This window comes from Hoplias malabaricus, chromosome 1 (assembly GCF_029633855.1).
Source record: "Hoplias malabaricus isolate fHopMal1 chromosome 1, fHopMal1.hap1, whole genome shotgun sequence".
Classification (NCBI taxonomy): domain Eukaryota; kingdom Metazoa; phylum Chordata; class Actinopteri; order Characiformes; family Erythrinidae; genus Hoplias; species Hoplias malabaricus.
The window spans coordinates 77610622-77630829 of NC_089800.1; the positions used below are offsets into that span (position 1 = coordinate 77610622).

General features: G+C 39.2%; 2 protein-coding genes across 2 annotated transcripts; one reads left to right on the forward strand and one right to left on the reverse strand.

The window, feature by feature from the left end:
* Positions 1-29: 29 nt before the first annotated feature.
* On the reverse strand, positions 30-8076 carry tpp1 (tripeptidyl peptidase I). The gene is made up of 13 exons (XM_066674059.1): positions 7949-8076; positions 7640-7711; positions 6921-7060; positions 6546-6696; positions 5357-5478; positions 5059-5237; positions 4514-4712; positions 3412-3600; positions 3072-3141; positions 2605-2725; positions 2271-2429; positions 2036-2161; positions 30-1289 (listed from the first exon to the last, which is right to left on the reverse strand). Exons 1-13 carry the CDS (start codon positions 7951-7953, stop codon positions 1149-1151), a joined length of 1674 nt encoding a protein of 557 aa, XP_066530156.1. The 5' UTR covers positions 7954-8076; the 3' UTR covers positions 30-1148.
* A 2108-nt stretch (positions 8077-10184) lies between these two features.
* LOC136677169 (G-protein coupled receptor family C group 6 member A-like) lies at positions 10185-16695 on the forward strand. The gene is made up of 6 exons (XM_066654651.1): positions 10185-10264; positions 10529-10796; positions 12351-13145; positions 14019-14219; positions 15534-15654; positions 15806-16695. Exons 1-6 carry the CDS (start codon positions 10185-10187, stop codon positions 16693-16695), a joined length of 2355 nt encoding a protein of 784 aa, XP_066510748.1.
* Positions 16696-20208: the final 3513 nt, after the last annotated feature.

Sequence of the window (20208 nt, forward strand, 5' to 3'; positions counted from 1 at the left end):
TTAACATGGATTTTGGTGAAACCTTTTAATAGGTTACAGATCATTCATTTCCAACCCCTGAGAAACATACAGCAAAATAAAACATTTGACATATTTCTAATTAAAGGCATCATATCCGAATCGGATCATCGTGAAAATGCTGGTGCAACTTCAGGTAACTTTCACATGTTCATGAACTGAATCTGGCGAGATTACAATGATGACAAAAACAAACAAACAATGGCATTTCCCACAGCCCTGCACAATTGTGATTTCCCTGCTCAGTAAACTTGATCTTGCTATGTCAGTCAGCACGTGGGTATCTGAATAGCTGGTCTCTAGACCTAGGGAACCATTGCTCTAATAAAAAAAAATCTACACTAAAACAAAAATCCATACGCATTTGTATTTAAAACACGTGACTACATCCAGAGGATTAAAACAAACATACGAGACATAGATCATGATTCCCACCTGTGGAATTTTCAGACATAGCCCTGAGGCAAACCTGGTTCGAATGGCCTTAACTCTGTAAGAATGTTGAAGACTGCATATATACTCTGTTCCAGCTCAGTTTCACTTCTGTGGATTACAGTATCCAGACACGTGAGTCCACAGACGTTACGTAGCACTGCATTATTTTGCCTTTCTTTTTTTCCCCCCATTTTTTGTGATTGTTTACATACTCTGCTCTATTCAAATAATTCAGATTGTATTTCAGTGCATCACAGATTTAGTGCAATCTCTTTGTAATGTAGGCCATTTGTTTACATTAATCTTAATTGGCAATGGGAAATGAAATGCAAAAATTTGATGCTGAGGCTCAATCATTTGTAAAGCATCTGGTTTCACAATGAATCACAGGCCCTTTAAGCAGATCTATAAAGTCAAGTGTTGACAGTGCATATGTGCAGCCACCTTGGCTGTCGATCGCTAACGATACATCTTTAAATATCTGCTAAATGAGCCCAAAATATTTGGGTTTTCATTCCACCAAATAAAATATTCCCAAGAAAATGAAAACCAGTTAATACAAATACCTCATACGATCTAAACGTAAAGCTTACTGAAATACAATCAAAATCTTAGAAGCAGCAACAGTTCAACAGAAAAATCCCACTGGTGAAATTTTGAGAAAGTGGTGGTGTTCTTCCCACTGTGCCAGTGTCTTAGCCTTGTAGCAGAGCAGCGAGAAGGGCAGGATAATTAGGTGTTCCCCATCCAGTCACTGGATCCCATCCTGGGGAAGCGCAGAAGCCCTGACCTTCAACTTTGTCATCCAGACAACTCATGTGGCATCCGTTTGTTACCTAAAAGAAATAAGTACAAACAAAAGTAAGAATGAGGAAATTAACTAAGAACTGATTAAGGAGGGCGGCACGGTGGCGCAGCAGGTAGCGTCACACAGCTCCAGGGACCTGGAGGTTCTGGGTTTGAGTCCCACTCCAGGTGACTGTCTGTGAGGAGTTGGTGTGCTCTCGTGTCCGCGTGGGTTTCCTCCGGGTCCGAGTCCAAAAACACACGTTGGTAGGTGGTAGGGGAGACTTTCCTAGCTTTTCTATACATGGAATTTATACCGGAATATAACTATAGAACCATTTAATATGGAAGGAAGCGTGACACCAGTGGAACAGGTGGTGAGTTTGTAATTCTGGCAAGAATGCAATTTTTTTCCAGAGATTTCTTGAGTGTTGTTAAAATGAACAGCCATACGTGTTTACAACAGTGATTAGTCTTCACTCATTTCAAAGTGTTTTGAGGGTCCTTTGGGAGTGAAATCAGGATGGAGAGGTGAGATTGGGCACCACACCATGGCTCTGTCACTGTGACGTGTTTCCCCAGACATAAAATTAACCTGGGTGCTGGGAGTCTGTTCTTGACTTTGGTTAACGCTGTAACCTGCATGAGGTTTTTAAACAGTGATAAATAAAATGGTACCTCTACCCGTCAAGAATTTTTAACCGTTGGTGTACCTTGCACCTGATAACCATTTCATGTCTACCTAAGTCAATCACAGCCAAAAGTAGTTTCAAAAACATTTCACATTCTCTCTTACATCAAACAGTCCAGTGCCTTGGAGCTTGTACAGTCGAGGATTGAGGAAGCCAAGAGAAGGAAGGCCTTTCAAGAACCGATGGTCATTAATGAGTGAGAGAATTCCCCCTACCACTGGAGTGGAAGCCTGGAACAAACACATTCATTTCATACAAATGAGCAAAGAATATACAAATAAAATTTCATGACCACTTTTCAATTTATAATTCTCACACAGACACAAACGATTCACTAACCGAGGTTCCAGAGACCCACGGAATTGGCACCAGGTTGGTAACCACCCAATAATTGTCAGACAGAGCTGCCATGTCAGGGTAGGCCCTTCCACTGGTGTTGTAGTAGGACTGTGGAGGAAGGGGCCGCCCACTTTTCAAATATGCTTTCACAGCACTTGCCTTGAGAAAACAAATACAACATCGTTATAATCGTTTATTATACATGTAGTTGTACACTTTTTATTCCTGATAATTCATCTATGTGCTATGATCCTGGGCACCTCCCGTAACACAGATAACATCACTCCGGGAACATTATTCTGGTCTCCGGCTCATGGGATTTACGTATATATACCTGGTAGGGTGGCACTGGAAACACATTGCTGAAGCCACCCCCACTGATGTAGTCTGTAACCTCATAGGAGACTTTGAAGGGGTTTTTGAAGGAAGTCCCACCCACTGTGGTCACATACGGACTGTCAACACGGAGAGAACATGAGCTGCATTTTATACTCGCATCCAATAAATACATGAAACCAGCACGGGCGAGACAGTTACAAAAAGTGTGAGAGTTGCTCTATTACAGTGAAATTGTGCCTTGTTTTCGGTTACAGTTCCCTTTTTCATTTCCCCAAAAAATTATGTCACGTGACTTCTAATCAAATTTGCTCAACAAGCATCGTATGTCATTTTAAATATGGATTTTTGTATTCTCAGCTTTTTCCTTAATTCAAACATGAGTGATTAGGCTCATTGCTGCTGATAATTACCAGACCCTACATTAGGCACATTTGCTAAACAAATAAACAAAGTGCTGTTTACCTGGAAGCAGGAAAGCTTGGCCTAAACACATTTTCCTTTTCCAGGTGCCTACAGCCAGCCCCACTGTCCCCTGAAGCAGAATAAGCAAATTACATGTGAATATGACATACACAGGATGTGCAAATGTCTGTAAACACCATATATACCTAGTGACCTCAGCCATTATAATGCACCTCTTGCAAACACATACTGAATCCAACAAGAAATGACATGGGCCGCTTTGGAGACGCTAAAACTTACTAAAAGGTAAACCATGCTCAATTTTATCATCCTTGGGCTCAGATGTGGAATGAGCAATGGAAAAAACCCTTTCTAATAAAGCCACATGTCTTTGTGTTACCAGATGCAAACAGCAAGGAGATGCCTCGGACGCCAGCCTTCATAAACTCGATGTTGATGCGACTCATGTAGGCAGTGGACAGACTGTCTTCATCATCTCCGTAGCTGATGGTGTGGACCCAGGGCACTGCAGTCATGTTGCTGAGGAGCAGCATCCACTGAAGGAATGGTTCCTGAGACTCGTGACGTCCTGGAATAACATTTTGTTTTTAGTAAATCAGTTTGTACTTCTCAAAGCAGGATTCCTGTTCCTATATTTTTGTTATTTGCTTTTTATTACATCATTAAAAACATCCAACTGCTTGTTTACAACATGTAATACAATATATTTACATTCTCTAACATTCATTCATTCATTATCTGTAACTGCTTATCCAGTTCAGGGTCGCGGTGGGTCCAGACCCTACCTGGAATCATTGGGCGCAATGCGGGAATACACACTGGAGGGGGCGCCAGTCCTACACAGGGCAACACAGAAATTCACTCACACTCTTGAGTGACCAATCCATCTACCATCAAGTGTTTTTGGACCGTGGGAGGAAACCGGAGCACCCACACAGACACAGGGAGAACACACCAACTCCTCACTGACAGTCACCCGGAGCGGGAATCGAACCCACAACCTCCAGGTCCCTGGAGCTATGTGACTGCGACACTACCTGCTGCACCATTCTCTAACACTGAAATGTAACACTTGAACTACTATGTATCCCAGGTTCCAGATTTTACTGTTGTAAAAAAATTGCATGTGTGTTTATATTGTCTTTCTGTCTCAGCATTGACTCCTGTATCTAGCAGCATCTTAGATCAATGCAATTTGGACTCAAATCCCATTTGTTCCGGTGAGAATATATTGTCTGAATAATAATGACCAAGCACTTTAAAATCAAACTAAGATAAGATAAGATAAGAGTGTCTGCTTAATGTCATAAATGTAAAGGTAAATGTCTGCAAAGCTACTATTTATGAGCTACAAAATTTGATCTGACAAGGTTTCATGTTTCATCCTGAAGATGTTGCAGGTAAGAGGAACCTGATCCAGTACTTCAGCTACTTCTAATGCACAGAACCACTTTGAAAAGGCTGTTCTAATGGTTTCCTACCAGGGTTGGTGAAGACCCAGGTTGAAATGTTAGCTCCAGTGCTCATGATGTACTCCACATCCAAACTGGCTTCCAGGCCGGCTTTCCCTCCGCCCTGGGTGCCCACCACCCGCTCCACATTGCTCAGATGTTTGAAGCTTCTCCCAAATAAAGTCATGAACTCAGCCAGGTCTGCTGGGTGGTAGAACTGCTCCAAGAACTATCACGTTTAGAAGAGACAATGGTGTTATCCATGTGATTTTTAAATAATAATAAGAAAAATAATGAAACACCTATTACTCTAAGATTATTTCTCTGTTGCATTATCGACTCCCTAATTACATTTATGTATTCATTGTATTTTGTAAAAATTAATTCATTAGAAATAACCAATTGAATATTAATAGATAAATAAAACATTAAAAAAGAAATAAATACAGATATGTCACAGCAAAAAGAAAGTACTTGTTACAGTTTACATAGAAATGAATCTGTCAGAAATGAATTGCCGCGTCCCTACAGGATATTGAGAAGAAAAGTATTATTTCTCATGGAGAAAGTGATACCTGTGCTACTGCCTGGCTGTTGTTAGCAGCATTGCCAACATCTGCTTCAGTCAAGTTGTATCGGGTCCTGAGCACTGATGGGGTCACACCCAAGTGAATACCCTTCGCAGTTGGTCTAGATCCTTCCCAGCCCTTACTGATCACCTTTTCTCTCGGTGGAAAACGGAGCACGCCACCCACTAGAGAACAGAGCACAACAAACAAATCTCTCAAGCTACTTCCCAAAAACCAATATGAAAGGAGTCAGAGTACTCTACACATCATCCTCAATCCAGTAATTGCAGTCTTTGCCTCTCACCAAAATCCAAATGCTGTGACACGTCCTCGTGAACCGAGTACAGAGAAGATGATCTCAGAAGGATCTGATCATTTCTCTTGTAGCTGTGAAATTCAGTACCAGGAAGTAATGTCTCTGCCACCCTGAGAGGAATATCACATTCATTCATTCATTCACATATAGTCTGTAAATCACTACTGAGCATATTACATCATTTTATTCAATTTAAATTCCATCTGCATAATTTTAGTTGGTGTGGTGTCCCCCTTAATAAACTACCTCAGGTAACACCACACCAACTAAAGTTATGCAGTAACAGGCACACGTATATTAGTACTATGTTACATTCTTGTAAATAGTGAAGTTGTTCGGTTACACACTTGCAGGAAATCTTTTACAGACAGACATGTCACTGCTGCACCCCATATTAAAAGCCTCCCACAGCTGGTAACTGGTAAATAACCAGTTAATTTGTGGTTAACACAAGATTTAATGTACCCAAAGGGGTTTAAAGCCAGACTACTCTCCAAACCTCTTGTGTACAGGAGCATTATTTTGCCAGAAACTTACTTCTGGTCAGACATATTGAAATGTCTGTCAATGACTGTCTTGTTTAATACCCTGATTTCTAACCATTCAAAGGCTTTGCCGACTCTTGGTTCAGAGTACCCGGTTGGTAGTACATATCCATCCATTATCTGTAAGCCCTTATCCAGTTCAGGGTCGCTGTGGGTCCAGAGCCTACCTGGAAACATTGGGCGCAAGGCGGGAATACACCCTGGAGGGGGCGCCAGTCCTTCACATGGCAATACTCACATAATCACTCACACACACACCTACAGACACTTTTGAGTCGCCAATCCACCTACCATCATGTGTTTTTGGACTGTGGGAGGAAACCAGAGCACCCGGAGGAAACCCATGTGGACACAGGGAGAACACACCAACTCCTCACAGACAGTCACCCGGAGCAGAAATCGAACCCACAACCTCCAGGTCCCTGGAGCTGTGTGACTGCGACACTCCCTGCTGCACCACCGTGCTGCCTAGTACTATATAATGCCTGGTAAATGTAATACTACTGTCCACAGCAGGCTATACTTCAATTCCCAGCTTGCATTACCAATTAGCTGCTATACCCTTTAAGCTACTGTGTAATACTAAATACACCACCAGCTCATAGCATCAAAGTAGAGTTTAAGAAGCTTACTGAATGGTCATAGAGCACTGCAGAAAGTCTTGAGTCAGGACTGTGTGACATCGTGTGACCCCATGATTCTGCAGCCAGTTCTGCACCACTTTCTCAGTCAGCGGAGACGGCCGCACAAAGGATGCTACTTCCTCCAGGGTCAGAAACTTCCCTAAGCAGGACAAGGGAAGAAAGTGAAGAACACTAATCCACACCAGTGCTGACACAGGCATTCTGTAAAATTGTAAAATACAGTTTCTTTGGTCCAGTGTAAAGCCTTATCAGAAAATAAGAGGACGAGCTAAATAATAATGACCTTGATGGATGTCAACAACCATGGAAACAGAGTTTATGTCTAAATTAAGAGGCAAAAGCTTAAAGACTCCATAGAAGTACCATAGAGATGTGAATCTGGGTCTGATACGAGATCCAGCAGCTCCTTTAGTAGATCCACATTCTGCTGCTTGAGGGCAAACGTGAGCTCCACTTCTTCCGAAGGAGAGGCCTGACCATTATGCAGCCAGCCTTCTGGCACACTGACACACAGAGGGATAGTTAATGATTAACATTAAAATAATAATAATTTGTTCAAATGATATTATATTGTCACTGAAGGAACAAACATTGTCTCTCCAAAGTGGAACAAGAGAAAGAAATAAATGTCCCTAATTTTCAAAGCTAGTTTAAGTAAATAGATGTAGTGCAAGGTATTTTGGATTATTTTTATTGATCCACAATTTCCACACAATTGTTCAAATGATATCTGATGAAGCCAATAACAGGTGTACGTTCGTATTAACACCTGCTCCATGGGGGTCCTGACTATTGACAAAAGCATGCAGAGCAACAGATGCTAGATTGTAGAACTACAAACTGAACCTGATGGGGCTGATGACATGGACAATGAATGTAGAAACAAAGAGGGCAGGTTAATGCTTTGCCAGCAAGGTGTACGACACATACATTTAACAACATGTATGTAATAGACGAGCTGTATTTGTGCATAATTCTAGCTACATGTCGTGAAGGTCCTCGGCCTCTCAAAGGTCTGTTCAACTCGAAGTTTCTTAGCTACGTCCTTGAAACCACTGCAGCACAATTGATAGCGGACTTACGATATGAGCTGGTCTGTCTCCAGAGGCTTCCCGAGGACAAGACCCACAAAAAGCGAGAGGAAGGCTATCACCCTGCAAAAGAAAAAAGAATTTCCCTTCAACAAAAGACATTAGCTCTACTCTAACATGAGCAGGGACGGTTTTAGGAGAGAGAGTATGTTTGGTTGGTGAGGGGCTCTACTCGCCGCTGAACCGAAACCAAACAAACAGCTCCGTTCACCGGTTAAACAGAAACAAATGTGTACAGCGGTAAATAACGAACACAATTAATCTGACAACACTTGAATTGAAAGTCACAGTGAAACTCACCGCATTATCTCGACACAACTCGAGTTTGAAGCATAAAGAAAACACAACACAACACCAGCCGCAGTGAACCGACTCCTCCTCTGCCGCTGAGCGGGTCACCTGACTGTCACACTGCAGTCAGCTGATACCGAGGAAGCGGGAAGAGGCGCCAAACTTAAGCACACTTCCACCAATAAGGCTAATATTAAAGGTGTACTTAATGGTTTCACACGAATGCTTGTTGTTTATTGTACTTCTCAGACCTAGCCTTCAGAGGTCGCCAATATAAACCAATATAAAACGTTAACAACAGGTGAACAACAACAACAACAACAACAGACACTGCTGCTCCCAACACCTGCCGTAGAGGAGGCTGTAGTTCCAGGACCAATTTTAGACACTCAGTGAAATTTAGGACCAAAACCAAATAATTTTAAAGGCTCATTCTGCCCACTACATATAGATGTAAACCATTTTTACACAAACACTACTTTAACTACTGTCAAGCATTTTTCAGATCCTCATATTCACTTCACTAGAGGCTGTGTCATTAAACACAGGTTCCTGGAATTATGTTCCTGAAACTACTGCATCCTGTTCTGCAAATATTTTTGAAAATTAATTTATATTCAGTCTAATCTGAGCAACAGAGGTGATGTTTCTAAGAGACATTGTCAATGTAACAACACTGAGAAAATGTAAATATTTACATTTCTGATATCTCAAAAGGATTCCTTTATCTAGAGAAATACTGAGAAATTAAATATATAATTCAAGATCTCAAAAAAACAAAAACAAAACGCTGGCCTTTTAGGGCCTTATCATTTCTTAGTGGCGCATGATGACATTGCCTAAGTTGTTGAGTCTGTGGTAAAAAAGAAAAAGAAAAAAAACACATGTCACAAGTCACTTGACATGTAAACAGTCTGGAAACTAAGGGCTATTATTAAAAACAAATTTGTCTACACGTACATTGATATTTCCCAAGATAAAATAACTTAGAAGTTCATAGTAGCAGACACAGAATATTTAATTTCAGCATGTGGTAATTTTGAAAATCAGATTAAAAGTATTAGGTTTGTGGGCTGATTCCTTAAATGAACAAAAAATACACAGCACTTTCCCTTCTACAGTTTATGCTAAATCATAGGCTATGTGATTGGTTATGACTAGATTAACCCCGAGGACTGTTGCTTTCTTTCCTTAGAAAGGAAGTGAGCACTGCCTTTGTTGATGTCAGGTTTGCAGCTTTCGTACAATTTCATAAAGACATTTATAGTTTTAAAAATCTAAATATTATACGATATTAAATAATGCATGTAAAATAACCCAATGCGTCTACTTCTAGAGCTTTATGTCCACAAAATTCGTTTGGATTAGTGACAATCTGGAGACAGGAGAACTGAAATGAAATAAAGCTGTTCATTTTTGGAGCTAACTGTTGTATTAGATTTGTGCATTTTATTGGCAAAACCTTACACCCATGCATCATTTTTTGCACCACCTTTTAAATTATAATTAAAATGTACCTGTTGAATAACATCTGTCACAGTGATTGTGAGCAAAATTAATATTTTGGTCCTATACTCTCAGAACGGTACATTGTTTTCTAAAGGAACAAACAGTGTAAATATATCTTTGAAGGTACAACATTGGTTTTAAAGTCCAGTTGTGTTCCCTAAAGGTACATTATGTTCTCTTCTACAGAAGGAGAGGTGAATATATGTAATATTTTATTACTGAACTGTGTAAAACTAAACATCAAAATAAAACAAAAAACTAAATTAAATGGGGTGTATGAAATCAACACAACTTAAAAATCTACAGTTAATATAGAATAAGGTACATTTATCTTTTCTAACTAAAGGTACTGATTATGTACCCTTTGTTAAAATAGAATGAGGTCTGCAAAAGTTAACAAAAAAAAAAAAAAGGAATACACAGACAAAACAAATAGTTTTCAGTTTGAAACTGGAGTCTGGTGCCATTTGAATATTCCGAATGCAAACTCAATTTGCAAATGCTGCATATTTCTGTTACAATGTTCATTATCAGCTTTCATCTAGGCAAAACAAAGAAGCTCTCCCTTCTCCAACAATACCGGCTCTCTCATCCCAGCAATGCCTTTTATAGTCCAACGTCTGAGGTTATTTAGACAATTGACTGCTTCAACACTACAGATATGTTCGCTTTAAAGCTGACACCCATTCTCTTTCTGTTAATGACTTTGTCTTGCTCAAAATGGCAACCCATGGACATGAATTTGGAAAGGATTTATAGTCCCGGAGATGTTGTTATTGGCGGACTTTTCCCAGTGCATATCCTAGTCAATGGCACGTAAGTAACCAATGGAGCTCAGTTTGGGCCTAAATATGATTAGGTAAACATTCAAATTAAATTAAAGCATATTCTTATTTGATGTCAGCTTGTTTTCAGACGCTCAACATGCTGTTAAATATTTATTCAAGAATTAATTCATTGTTTTGAATGAATAATTATATTATTTTATTTATTGTTTGTGAGCAAGCCTCTATTTACTTATTGTATAATCAATATTTCCTTGTACAGAAAGACCCTTGACCCGCAAGCGCTATTTTTCAGTCAAGTAATGATCTATGCCATTGAGCAGATAAATAATTCCACACTTTTGCCCAATGTGAACATTGGGTATGACATCTATGACACCTGCTCAAATGTCTCCATGGCACTATATGCAAGTTTAAAACTCATGGAGGGAGAAACGCCTAAGACTATGTGCCTTGTACCGAATGGTGATGTAAATAATAATGTCAAAGCTGTTGTTGGGGAGCTCAGTTCGGAGGTTTCTGTCTCCGTGGCTCGGCTGCTCGCTCTGCCCCTAATGCCACAGGTAAGAGAATGTAGAGCATACATCAAAGCAACACTGAAAAGATGTATTTGATTCACATTGTGTAGAAAATATGTAAACAGTTCTTATAATCATGAATACAGCTGCATTATGACTGAGGTCATCTATGTTCATTTGCACACGCAGCTTGTGTGTCCACATATCTCCATAGAAAAAAACTTTGAATAGAATAGGATGCCCTGAGGTAGCTACACATGAACCTAAAATAGCTATGCTCAATGCTAACTTGTGTTAGATGTAGTTCTGTCACAATAATTACATTATCGATTTCCTCAGTAATTTTGGTTGCCCTCAATATTGTTCATTGTGTTTACTGTGGTGTTTGTTAACGCAAGAATAAACATCACCAGTATTTTAGGCGATTGCTCTGTTCTGTTCTCTGGGGGATCTGCTCTGGGGCAGTTATATCGATTTGTTTGACTGTGGTTATAGTTTATTTATGTTTTATTTATTTACTGTATCTATTTATCTTTTTAAATTCCAATTCCTATGTAATAATAATAATAATAATAATAATAATATATAATAATAATAATAATATATAATAACATATTTATATAGCACCTTTCTCAAACTCAAAGACACTTTCCATAGAATAAACAGGAAAAAAAGATAACAATGCGGTGATTACATGATAACAATAAAGACAAAGGCAGGACAGAAGATAAGTCAATGTAAAAAAAAAATAAATAATTTTAAGTCTAAATTAATAAATAAATGTTAATGTCTGAATATTTTTAATAACAACATTTTTGCTAACATTGCATTGAAATTTAAAGGAGCGTAATTTTGTTATTATATTATCATTATAATATATATTACGTCAGAGGCATAAAATGTTCTTAAAATGACAATAACATTATTTATCACAATTATTTCTGGGACAATATAATCGACCACAATTTGCTACTGTGACAGGCCTAGTTAGAGCCGTATATAGTCCTCCGTCATTGGGCCGTGGAGCAGTGTAACCACATTCTCTAGAGAAACAGAGCTTCATCCAGTAGCTCTGGGATGAGTTGGTGTGGGGTTTGTGATCAAAGGACTAATCCTCCAACACCAGTACCTAACCTCCTTAATGTTCGAAATGCTACATGCCTTCAAATTTAATCAAATTCCTTTATCTAAAGCCTTCCCAGAAGAGTGGAGTGTGTTGCTAAAGCAAAGGCGGGCAAGCTACCAATTAATACACTTGATTTCAGAAGAAAATTGCAGGTGTTCAAAAATTAGACCACACTGTGTACCTGACTGAACACCTTACAGAGCTAATCCAAGACTTCTGAAGACAATAATAAACAGAATAGGTGTGGAGGATTGTGCCTGGAGCTAAAGTAGATCTTCAGGAACATGGCTGGGAGTTAATTTATTGGCAAGATATGATTATGGATGGAGTAAGATCACTGTCTTACTTTGTAGTAACAACTGCTGTTGTTCTATCAACATGAACATGTCCGGTTTAGAAGTAAACATTAGTCCAGCATTAGCTTTTCAGGAGATTGTTGTCAAATCACTTGTGTCTTTTCTTCCTGGTTCTAGATCAGCTATGCATCAACCAGTCAAGTGTTGTGTGACAGGTCCAAATTTCCATCTTTTTTCCGCACCGTCCCAAACGATGAACACCAGGCAGAGGCTATTGCGGAGCTAGTGAAGAATTTCAGCTTTGTGCCTGTAGGAATCATTGGCAGCGAAGATGAATATGGCATGTATGGTGCTGAAAATGTTGAGGACAGTTTACAAAAGAACAATGTATGTGTGGAATTCAAATTAATCCTACCTGCAGATTTTTCACCTAGCCACCCTACACTTCCAGAGATTCGGAAGAACCTGCGCTCATGGCGTTCCGAAGCCATTGTGATTTTCACTGAAGAAAGTAATGCAAAGATCATCCTGAGGGAAGCTGTCAATTCTGGTGTAAATAGGACATGGATAGCAAGTGACGCATGGTCCAATTCACTGGATATACTTAACTTGGAAAACCTCTCAAAATGTGGAAGGATCTTTGGTGTCACTTGTAAAAAAAACACGGTGCCAGGTTTTTTAGAGTATATGGAGGAATTTATAAACCAAGCCAACACAAATGGCTCGTTTTTATCGGAGAGTCCTTTCTGTCCTCCTGGAGCCAAAGAAAACCTCAGCTGTTCATCGTTTGTATCAGATCCAGAAAATCAGCGGAATGGACAGAACTGCATTGAAAAGACCTGCCTCTTGGGTTTCTTCAAGAAATTTGAATCCTACGAGGCTTACGGTGTGTACATGGCTGTCAATATCATTGCACAAGGCCTTAAAATTGTGCTGCAAGACTACAACGGCACCGACTTTTCGGCATGGGAGGTAAGAAAAGTGTCCATCATTTCGCTTTAAAGGGCCACATTATCACATTAAATTAGGGATCTGGAGCTCAAACCAAGTCACATACTGTGAAATAACACAACCCATTCTGCCATTCTGATTATGTTGAGGTCTCCCACCCTCTTGTCTGAGCCTCTCCAATCACAGCGAAGGACCCATGTTTATGTGAGAGCACAAGCACGAGGTTAAACAGAGCAAACAATTACATGTGTGAGAAAACCTTTAAAAATGGAGAAGAAAGAGGACAGAGCAAAAGCGGGTAAAAACCAGAGACTCCTCGCTCATCACTGCTGTGCGCTCAGGATTGGGGTGAACAGCGAGTGGCTCATCATTAAAAAGAATAGGTGCTGAAACCAGCCATTCTGAACAGGGGTGTTTAGTTAGGGGGAGAACACCACTGTGGTGTTTGATCCTTGTAGTATTTTGATCACAATAGACATGTCTTTAAGATCCCACAACTGTGTTCACTTCTGAAAAGAGGTGTGTAATATCTCCATTTTAAATTACTACAATGCAGGGTACTTTCTACACTGAGGAATTTTGGTCAGGACTCTTGACATGCCTTTAAAACACTGTGTTCCGAAAAAGACCAGTCCAGGTTTATATGGGTTTTAAACAAAGAAAATAGAAGTAAACTAGCGATATTACGTTTCATTCCAGTTTCATTACTGGCAAAGTGTAATTGATATTGGATTCATTTTCTAAGTGTCTTCCCCAACACTGTCTATGAAAGATAACTGATATCCAGTGGCAAAAGCTTAATTATTGTTTCTGTCCCCAGCTGTGGAACAAACTTTTATCTTCTATACTACGATGTTGAACAGAGGCCATGCTTTCTTTTATCTGCCTTTTCAGCTCACCGAAAAAATTCCCCAAGCCAATTTCTCCTTGGATAATGAAACATACATAGCTCTGAATGCTGAAAGTGAAGTACATATAGGATATGAAATCTTAGAATGGTCAACTGAAGGACAAAAGAAGATCTCCACCATTGGGACGTATAAACAAAGCCTCAACTTTGCAGAAGGAGTGGTCCAGGAGTATACCACGTTGATTGTGAGTTTATATTAGCTTATCTTCGAACCAAATATGCATAAAGTATACCTATATAAAAACAAATAAATAAATTAAAATCACATGTTCAGCATATTCATTTGGGAATCTAGAGCCTACCAACCCACAAACTGTAAAACAAGACCAGGGTGGTCAATCTTCTGTGGGTGGTCTAATTCAGAAAAGACAGGATATGTAGCATGCAGACAGTTTAGAGTCGTCCCGTGATCTCGTCTGAGTCTCACGTTTACATTACAGCATAAAGATGAGGTTAAACTGAGCATACCAAACAAAACGAGCACTGAGCAAACACACGCTGGGCCTGAAACTGTGCCCTATTTACTCTATAGGTCACTATTTTGGGGTTCTGCCATTTTGTAGTAGTGTTGGAAAACACAGGGGATAATTTTCAGTGCACTCAAACAATCCCACAATGCACTGCAAAAAGTAGTGTACAACCCATGTACACAAGCAGATATCAGATTACCCATAATCCACTGCATTGTTTGGTGAAAACCTGCATGAGTTAGTGTTCAAAAGCATTCACTAACCTCCTGAATTCAGTTCCCTATAATAGTACACTATATACGGAATAGTGAATAGCGAGCCATTTCGGACACAGGGACAGAGGAAAAAAAAAAGAATGGAGAAATGAACAAAGTGGAAATGGCTAAAAAAAACTGCTACTCCTCGCTCCTGTCCAGGTGATTAGCTCATTATCATTTAAAGGAACAGGACTGTTATCATTGTGAACAGGGCTGTTTACACAGAAGGAGAACACTGCTGTGGTACTTTGACCAAAGCATGTCACAAATGTTCCATTAAGAATAGGTGTAGAACATTCATTCATTCATCCATTATCTGTAACCGCTTATCCAGTTCAGGGTCACGGTGGGTCCAGAGCCTACCTGGAATCATTGGGCGCAAGGCGGGAATACACCCTGGAGGGGGCGCCAGTCCTTCACAGGTCAACACAGACACACACACACATTCACTCACACACTCACACCTACGGACACTTTTGAGTCGCCAATCAACCTACCAACGTGTGTTTTTGGACTGTGGGAGGAAACCGGAGCACCCGGAGGAAACCCACGCAGACACAGGGAGAACACACCAACTCCTCACGGACAGTCATCCGGAGCGGGAATCGAACCCACAACCTCCAGGTCCCTGGAGCTGTGTGACTGCAACACTACCTGCTGCACCACCGTGCCGCGCTAGGTGTAGAATATGCCTCCTTAAAGTCAGAAATGACAGCTATGAATGAATATGCCTTAAATGTGTATGTATGAATGTCCTTTTGTGTTTCGTTAGGTGACCCAGTTCAACTGCTCTAAATCTTGTAAGCCAGGATATGAGCTCTATATATTATATCAAAACACCACATGCTGCCAGGGTTGCAGACGTTGTGAAAGAACATTTTACTCAGATGATGGTGAGTCAATGATCTAAGTTATTACATAATGGTGCCTGGTTAATATAGCTTTCGCCTGCATCACGTGTAATGAACCACACCCGATGGCAATGGTCAGCATTATTGCTCAACTTTATTGCTCTGAAAATGACTTATCATTTCAAATTCACAGGCATCAGTTGTCAACCGTGCCAAGACTCCAATAATTCCCAGTGCCTTCAAAAATTCCTGCCATGGACAAACGGCTTCAGTATTGCCCTGGCTGTATTGGCCAGTCTAGGCTTGCTTGTGACAGTAACTTTCTCTGTTTTATTTTTTGTGTACAATTATACCCCTATCGTGAGGGCTGCTGGGGGTAATCTCTGTTTCCCTGCACTCGTTTCTCTTATGTGTTGTTTTGCGAGTGTTTTCCTCTTCCTGGGGATGCCTACTAACATCACCTGCAAGTCAGGACTGCCCCTCTTCAGCTTGTCTTTCACTGTTTGCGTCTCCTCCATCTTAGCAAACCTGCTGCAGATCTTCTTGGGTTTCAACTTCAAGTTCAAGCTTGGTGACTGGCTGAGGAGTGTCAATAAGCCTGTTTCGTTGTTAATAGTCTGTTCTAGTGTGCAGGTGATCATTTGTGCTGTTTGGCTGGTGCTGAAACCACCTTTTATATCAACACCTGACAATGGGCTGCTTGATTGTGAGGAGGGATCTATGGAAATATTTCTAGCCACTCAGGTGTACATAGCAATCCTTTGTGTCATCTGTTTCCTCTTTGCGTACAAAGGGAGGAGGCTGCCAGACCTTTACAAGAATGCCAGATTTATTACTATGAGCATGCTAATCTACTTGGTGGTGTGGATGATTTTTATACCCGTCTACTTACAAGAAAAAGGGAGGTACCAGCAAGTGGTCAAAGGCTATGCCATTCTGGTTTCTGGTTTTGGCATCCTGGGTTGTCACTTCGCTCCAAAATGTTATATTTTGCTTTGGAAAAAAGAACTGAACGATGAGAACATGCTCACAGAGTACATCAGGAATCATTATGTAAAGAAGGGAATAATAATCATGAAATGAAAAATAGCTGCGTCTCAATTCAGATTTTCACACTTCCACTGATCACTCAGTGGTTCATAGCACGTGTCACACAAGTGGCCACTAAACAGTAGGAGAGGAGCAGGTCTGTTGCCCTCAGGAACAAACATGAACATACATCCCACTGAACTGATTTCTCTGGTAATTTGCACATTACATTTGCTAAGGATTCTCTACACTGTCAAATTGAGGGAAAAAAGAGGGGAAGGGTTCAAAATGTGATCACAAAGGTTTCAAATAGTGATCACAAAGGTTTCAAAAAGTGATCATAAGGTTTCAAAGAGTGATCACAATGTTTCAAAAAGTGATCATAAGGTTTCAAAGAGTGATCCCAAGGTTTCAAAAAGTGATCATAAAGTTTCAGAGTGATCACAAGGTTTCAAAAAGTGATCATACGTTTTCAAAGAGTGATCAGAAGGTTTCAAAAAGTGACCATAAGGTTTCAAAAAGTGATCACAAGGTTTCAAAGAGTGATCACAAGGTTTCAAAAAGTGATCACAAAGTTTCAAAGAGTGATCACAAGGTTTCAAAGAGTGATCACAAGAGCTGAACACTGAGTCATTTTTTCAACATTTTAAACCTTAATAAGTCAACACTGAGGTCCACTGCAGAAGCAGAACTTGATCAGAATGCATTGCTATATGACTATTTCCATAGCAACGGCAAAATAATTTTGGACAAAGCAGTTTATAAGTGTGAAAATCACTTTTTGAAACCTTGTGATCCAGTGTTTTTCACATTGTGACCCAGTGTTTTTCACATTTTAAACATTGTGTAGATGGACATGTGTTTGGATATGGCTTACACTTATAAACTGCTTTGTCCAAAATTATTTTGCCGTTGCTATGGAAATAGTCATATAGCAATGCATTCTGATCAAGTTCTGTTTCTGCAGTGGACCTCAGTGTTGACTCACTCCCTCACACCTCCAAGGGCTCATTTAACACCCTTCAGTTCATGCAGAAATGAAATGGTCCTTAAGATGACCTGATGGTCTGAGGTCCCCCCAAGGGGAAGTGGTGAGGTGAAGTGGGTGAGGACAAGTTAAAACTGGAACTGAAATGTAATACGTTTCATGTATCAAAAAAAAAAAAAAAAAAAGCACTACAAAACGAAAGCCCTTAAAGGCCATGATTTCACACCTCCAAGATTATTATAAAAACAAAGCTTGTTCATATGACGTGTGTATAACAATGAGGACTTTCTGTAACAATGAGGTCTGATGCTGTAGTCACAGGACAGGGAGCAGTGAATCACTCAAACCCACAACCCTCCTACACATTCAAAAACGTTATTTAACTCCTTTATGTAGGGGGTGATCTTCTTAAAACATGTTTTTATAGGAAAGTTTGTGGCCTTCTCCAGGGTAAACTACCGAAAGAGCGGAGAAGTTTCTTTCTGCTTTCATACTTCTAAATTGTGTAATCCACTACCTCTTATGTAAGTCAGTAAAACCCAGTACATGTCCGTAGGTGTGAGTGTGTGAGTGAATGTGTGAGTGTGTGTCACTCTGTGAAGGACAGGCGCCCCCTCCAGGGTGTGTTCCTGCCTTGAGCCCAATGATTCTGGGTGGGCTCCGGACCCACCGCGACCCTGAACTGGATAAGGGTTACAGATAATGAACGAATGAATGAATGAACGAACCCAGTACATAGTTTTAAGCAACATTTTAAACCGTATCATTTTAACCAAGTTAAAACGCTTTGTCTTATTTCACTTTTACCGTCTTTTCACTTTCACTGTTTTTAAATCAACACACATCTACTTAGTAGAGTAATTCTTAACCTAGTCATTCATTTACATATTGTAAAATACTATTTGTTATCATACATCAGTGTATCATATATATATATACATATATATCTGTTCTTGTTGTGTCTTTGTTTTATGTTTTATCTTATTCCACATTTGTAAAGTTTCTTTCAACATGAAATATTCTCAATAAATAAATAATATGAACTATTATTATTATTATTATTATTATTATTATTATGTTACCCATGTCAACAGCTAGTGTAATATGCACTTTAAATACATATAAATAATATGTATATTATATTTAATATGAATACTTTTGTAAAATATTGCAGTAGTGGCCTAAATAATCATGAAACTGAATAAATTTAATCAGGAGGAATACTCACATTTCCAGACATTAGCATGACAATGTTTTTCTCATGGTGCTCCTCAGTCAATCTCTGATTCCATGGTTAAGACATAAACACAGGAGTCTGGTGTGGTGAAAAGGTAGTTATTGGGCACAATAACATAGTGTTCAAAATTATGCAACTTTTATACATTTTTGTCTTTTTAAATTATTATAAAAAACATTGAGATTTAATTGAATTAATTTATCACTTTTTAATAATAACTTTATTTGAGAACAGCAGTTTAAAAGTTTTAAATTCTAAAATACAGTATAACCTGAGGATATAAAAGTTCCCCTAACATAAGAATTACCCTTTAGCTCCAGTGCAGAATTTGCCAAATGATCTTGGGTACTCTTGGGTACATTAAGGGAAAAAGGAGAAACTGTGCTGTACTTTCTGATACATAAAACCTCCATAAGAAATGCATGAGCTACGAATAACTAGATATTAAAGCTTTAAAAACTGATACGGTATATTCCGGCCAATCTAATGTTGACTGGTAAGGCTTTGCAATATATTGAATATTTTGAAAGTCAATTAAAATAATGAGAAAATGTATTTAATTCTACTTATTACAAAAACAGACACTGGCAAATTAAAAATTGTTTGTAGAATACATTGTTGTATCTGCAATTTCATGATTTATGTCTTGTAAATATAAGCCTGTTGATAAGGGGATGTATAGTTTCCAAGAAAACCTAGCGAGAGAATGGGTATTTACCTGTGCTTTGAATAAATAAAGATATAAATAAAAAAACACCCACTATCTGTCTCAATGCTTGTGCATTTTGATAAAACAAAACTATATCAAGACTGTGTGTAAAGCATATTAATGGACCATTTGTTATATCATTGATATCTGCTTTTAAATATGCAGACAATTGCAGTTTTCTGAAATGATATTATTTAAAGTATGTTAAATGTTATATAAATAATGTGGTACATTTGTTTTCCAATTTATAAACCATGTTATATAATGTTTAATAATTCGATTCAATTATGTGTGATATTGGCCTTGTTCCCAGGCCTTGTTAAGTCGTTTATACGTATGAAATGATTTTGAAAGAATGTCAGGGCTCCGTAAACATTCACTGGGAGGCTGATCTCAGGCGGAGGTGTCGTGTCTGTTCCCACCGGGAGAGGGCGGCTCGCGAATATTAAACCAGCGCTAAAGGCGACGAGGTGGGGATGTGCTGCTGTTTTTTTTTTGTTTTTTTTTTACAGACAATTTCAATTCAAAAATAAAACAAGTTACAATAAATTACAACGGTTACAAACACCGTGCCATTCTCCAGCCTGAGATAAACAAGATCCCCTATTTATTCAGTGTAATAACCATAGGTTA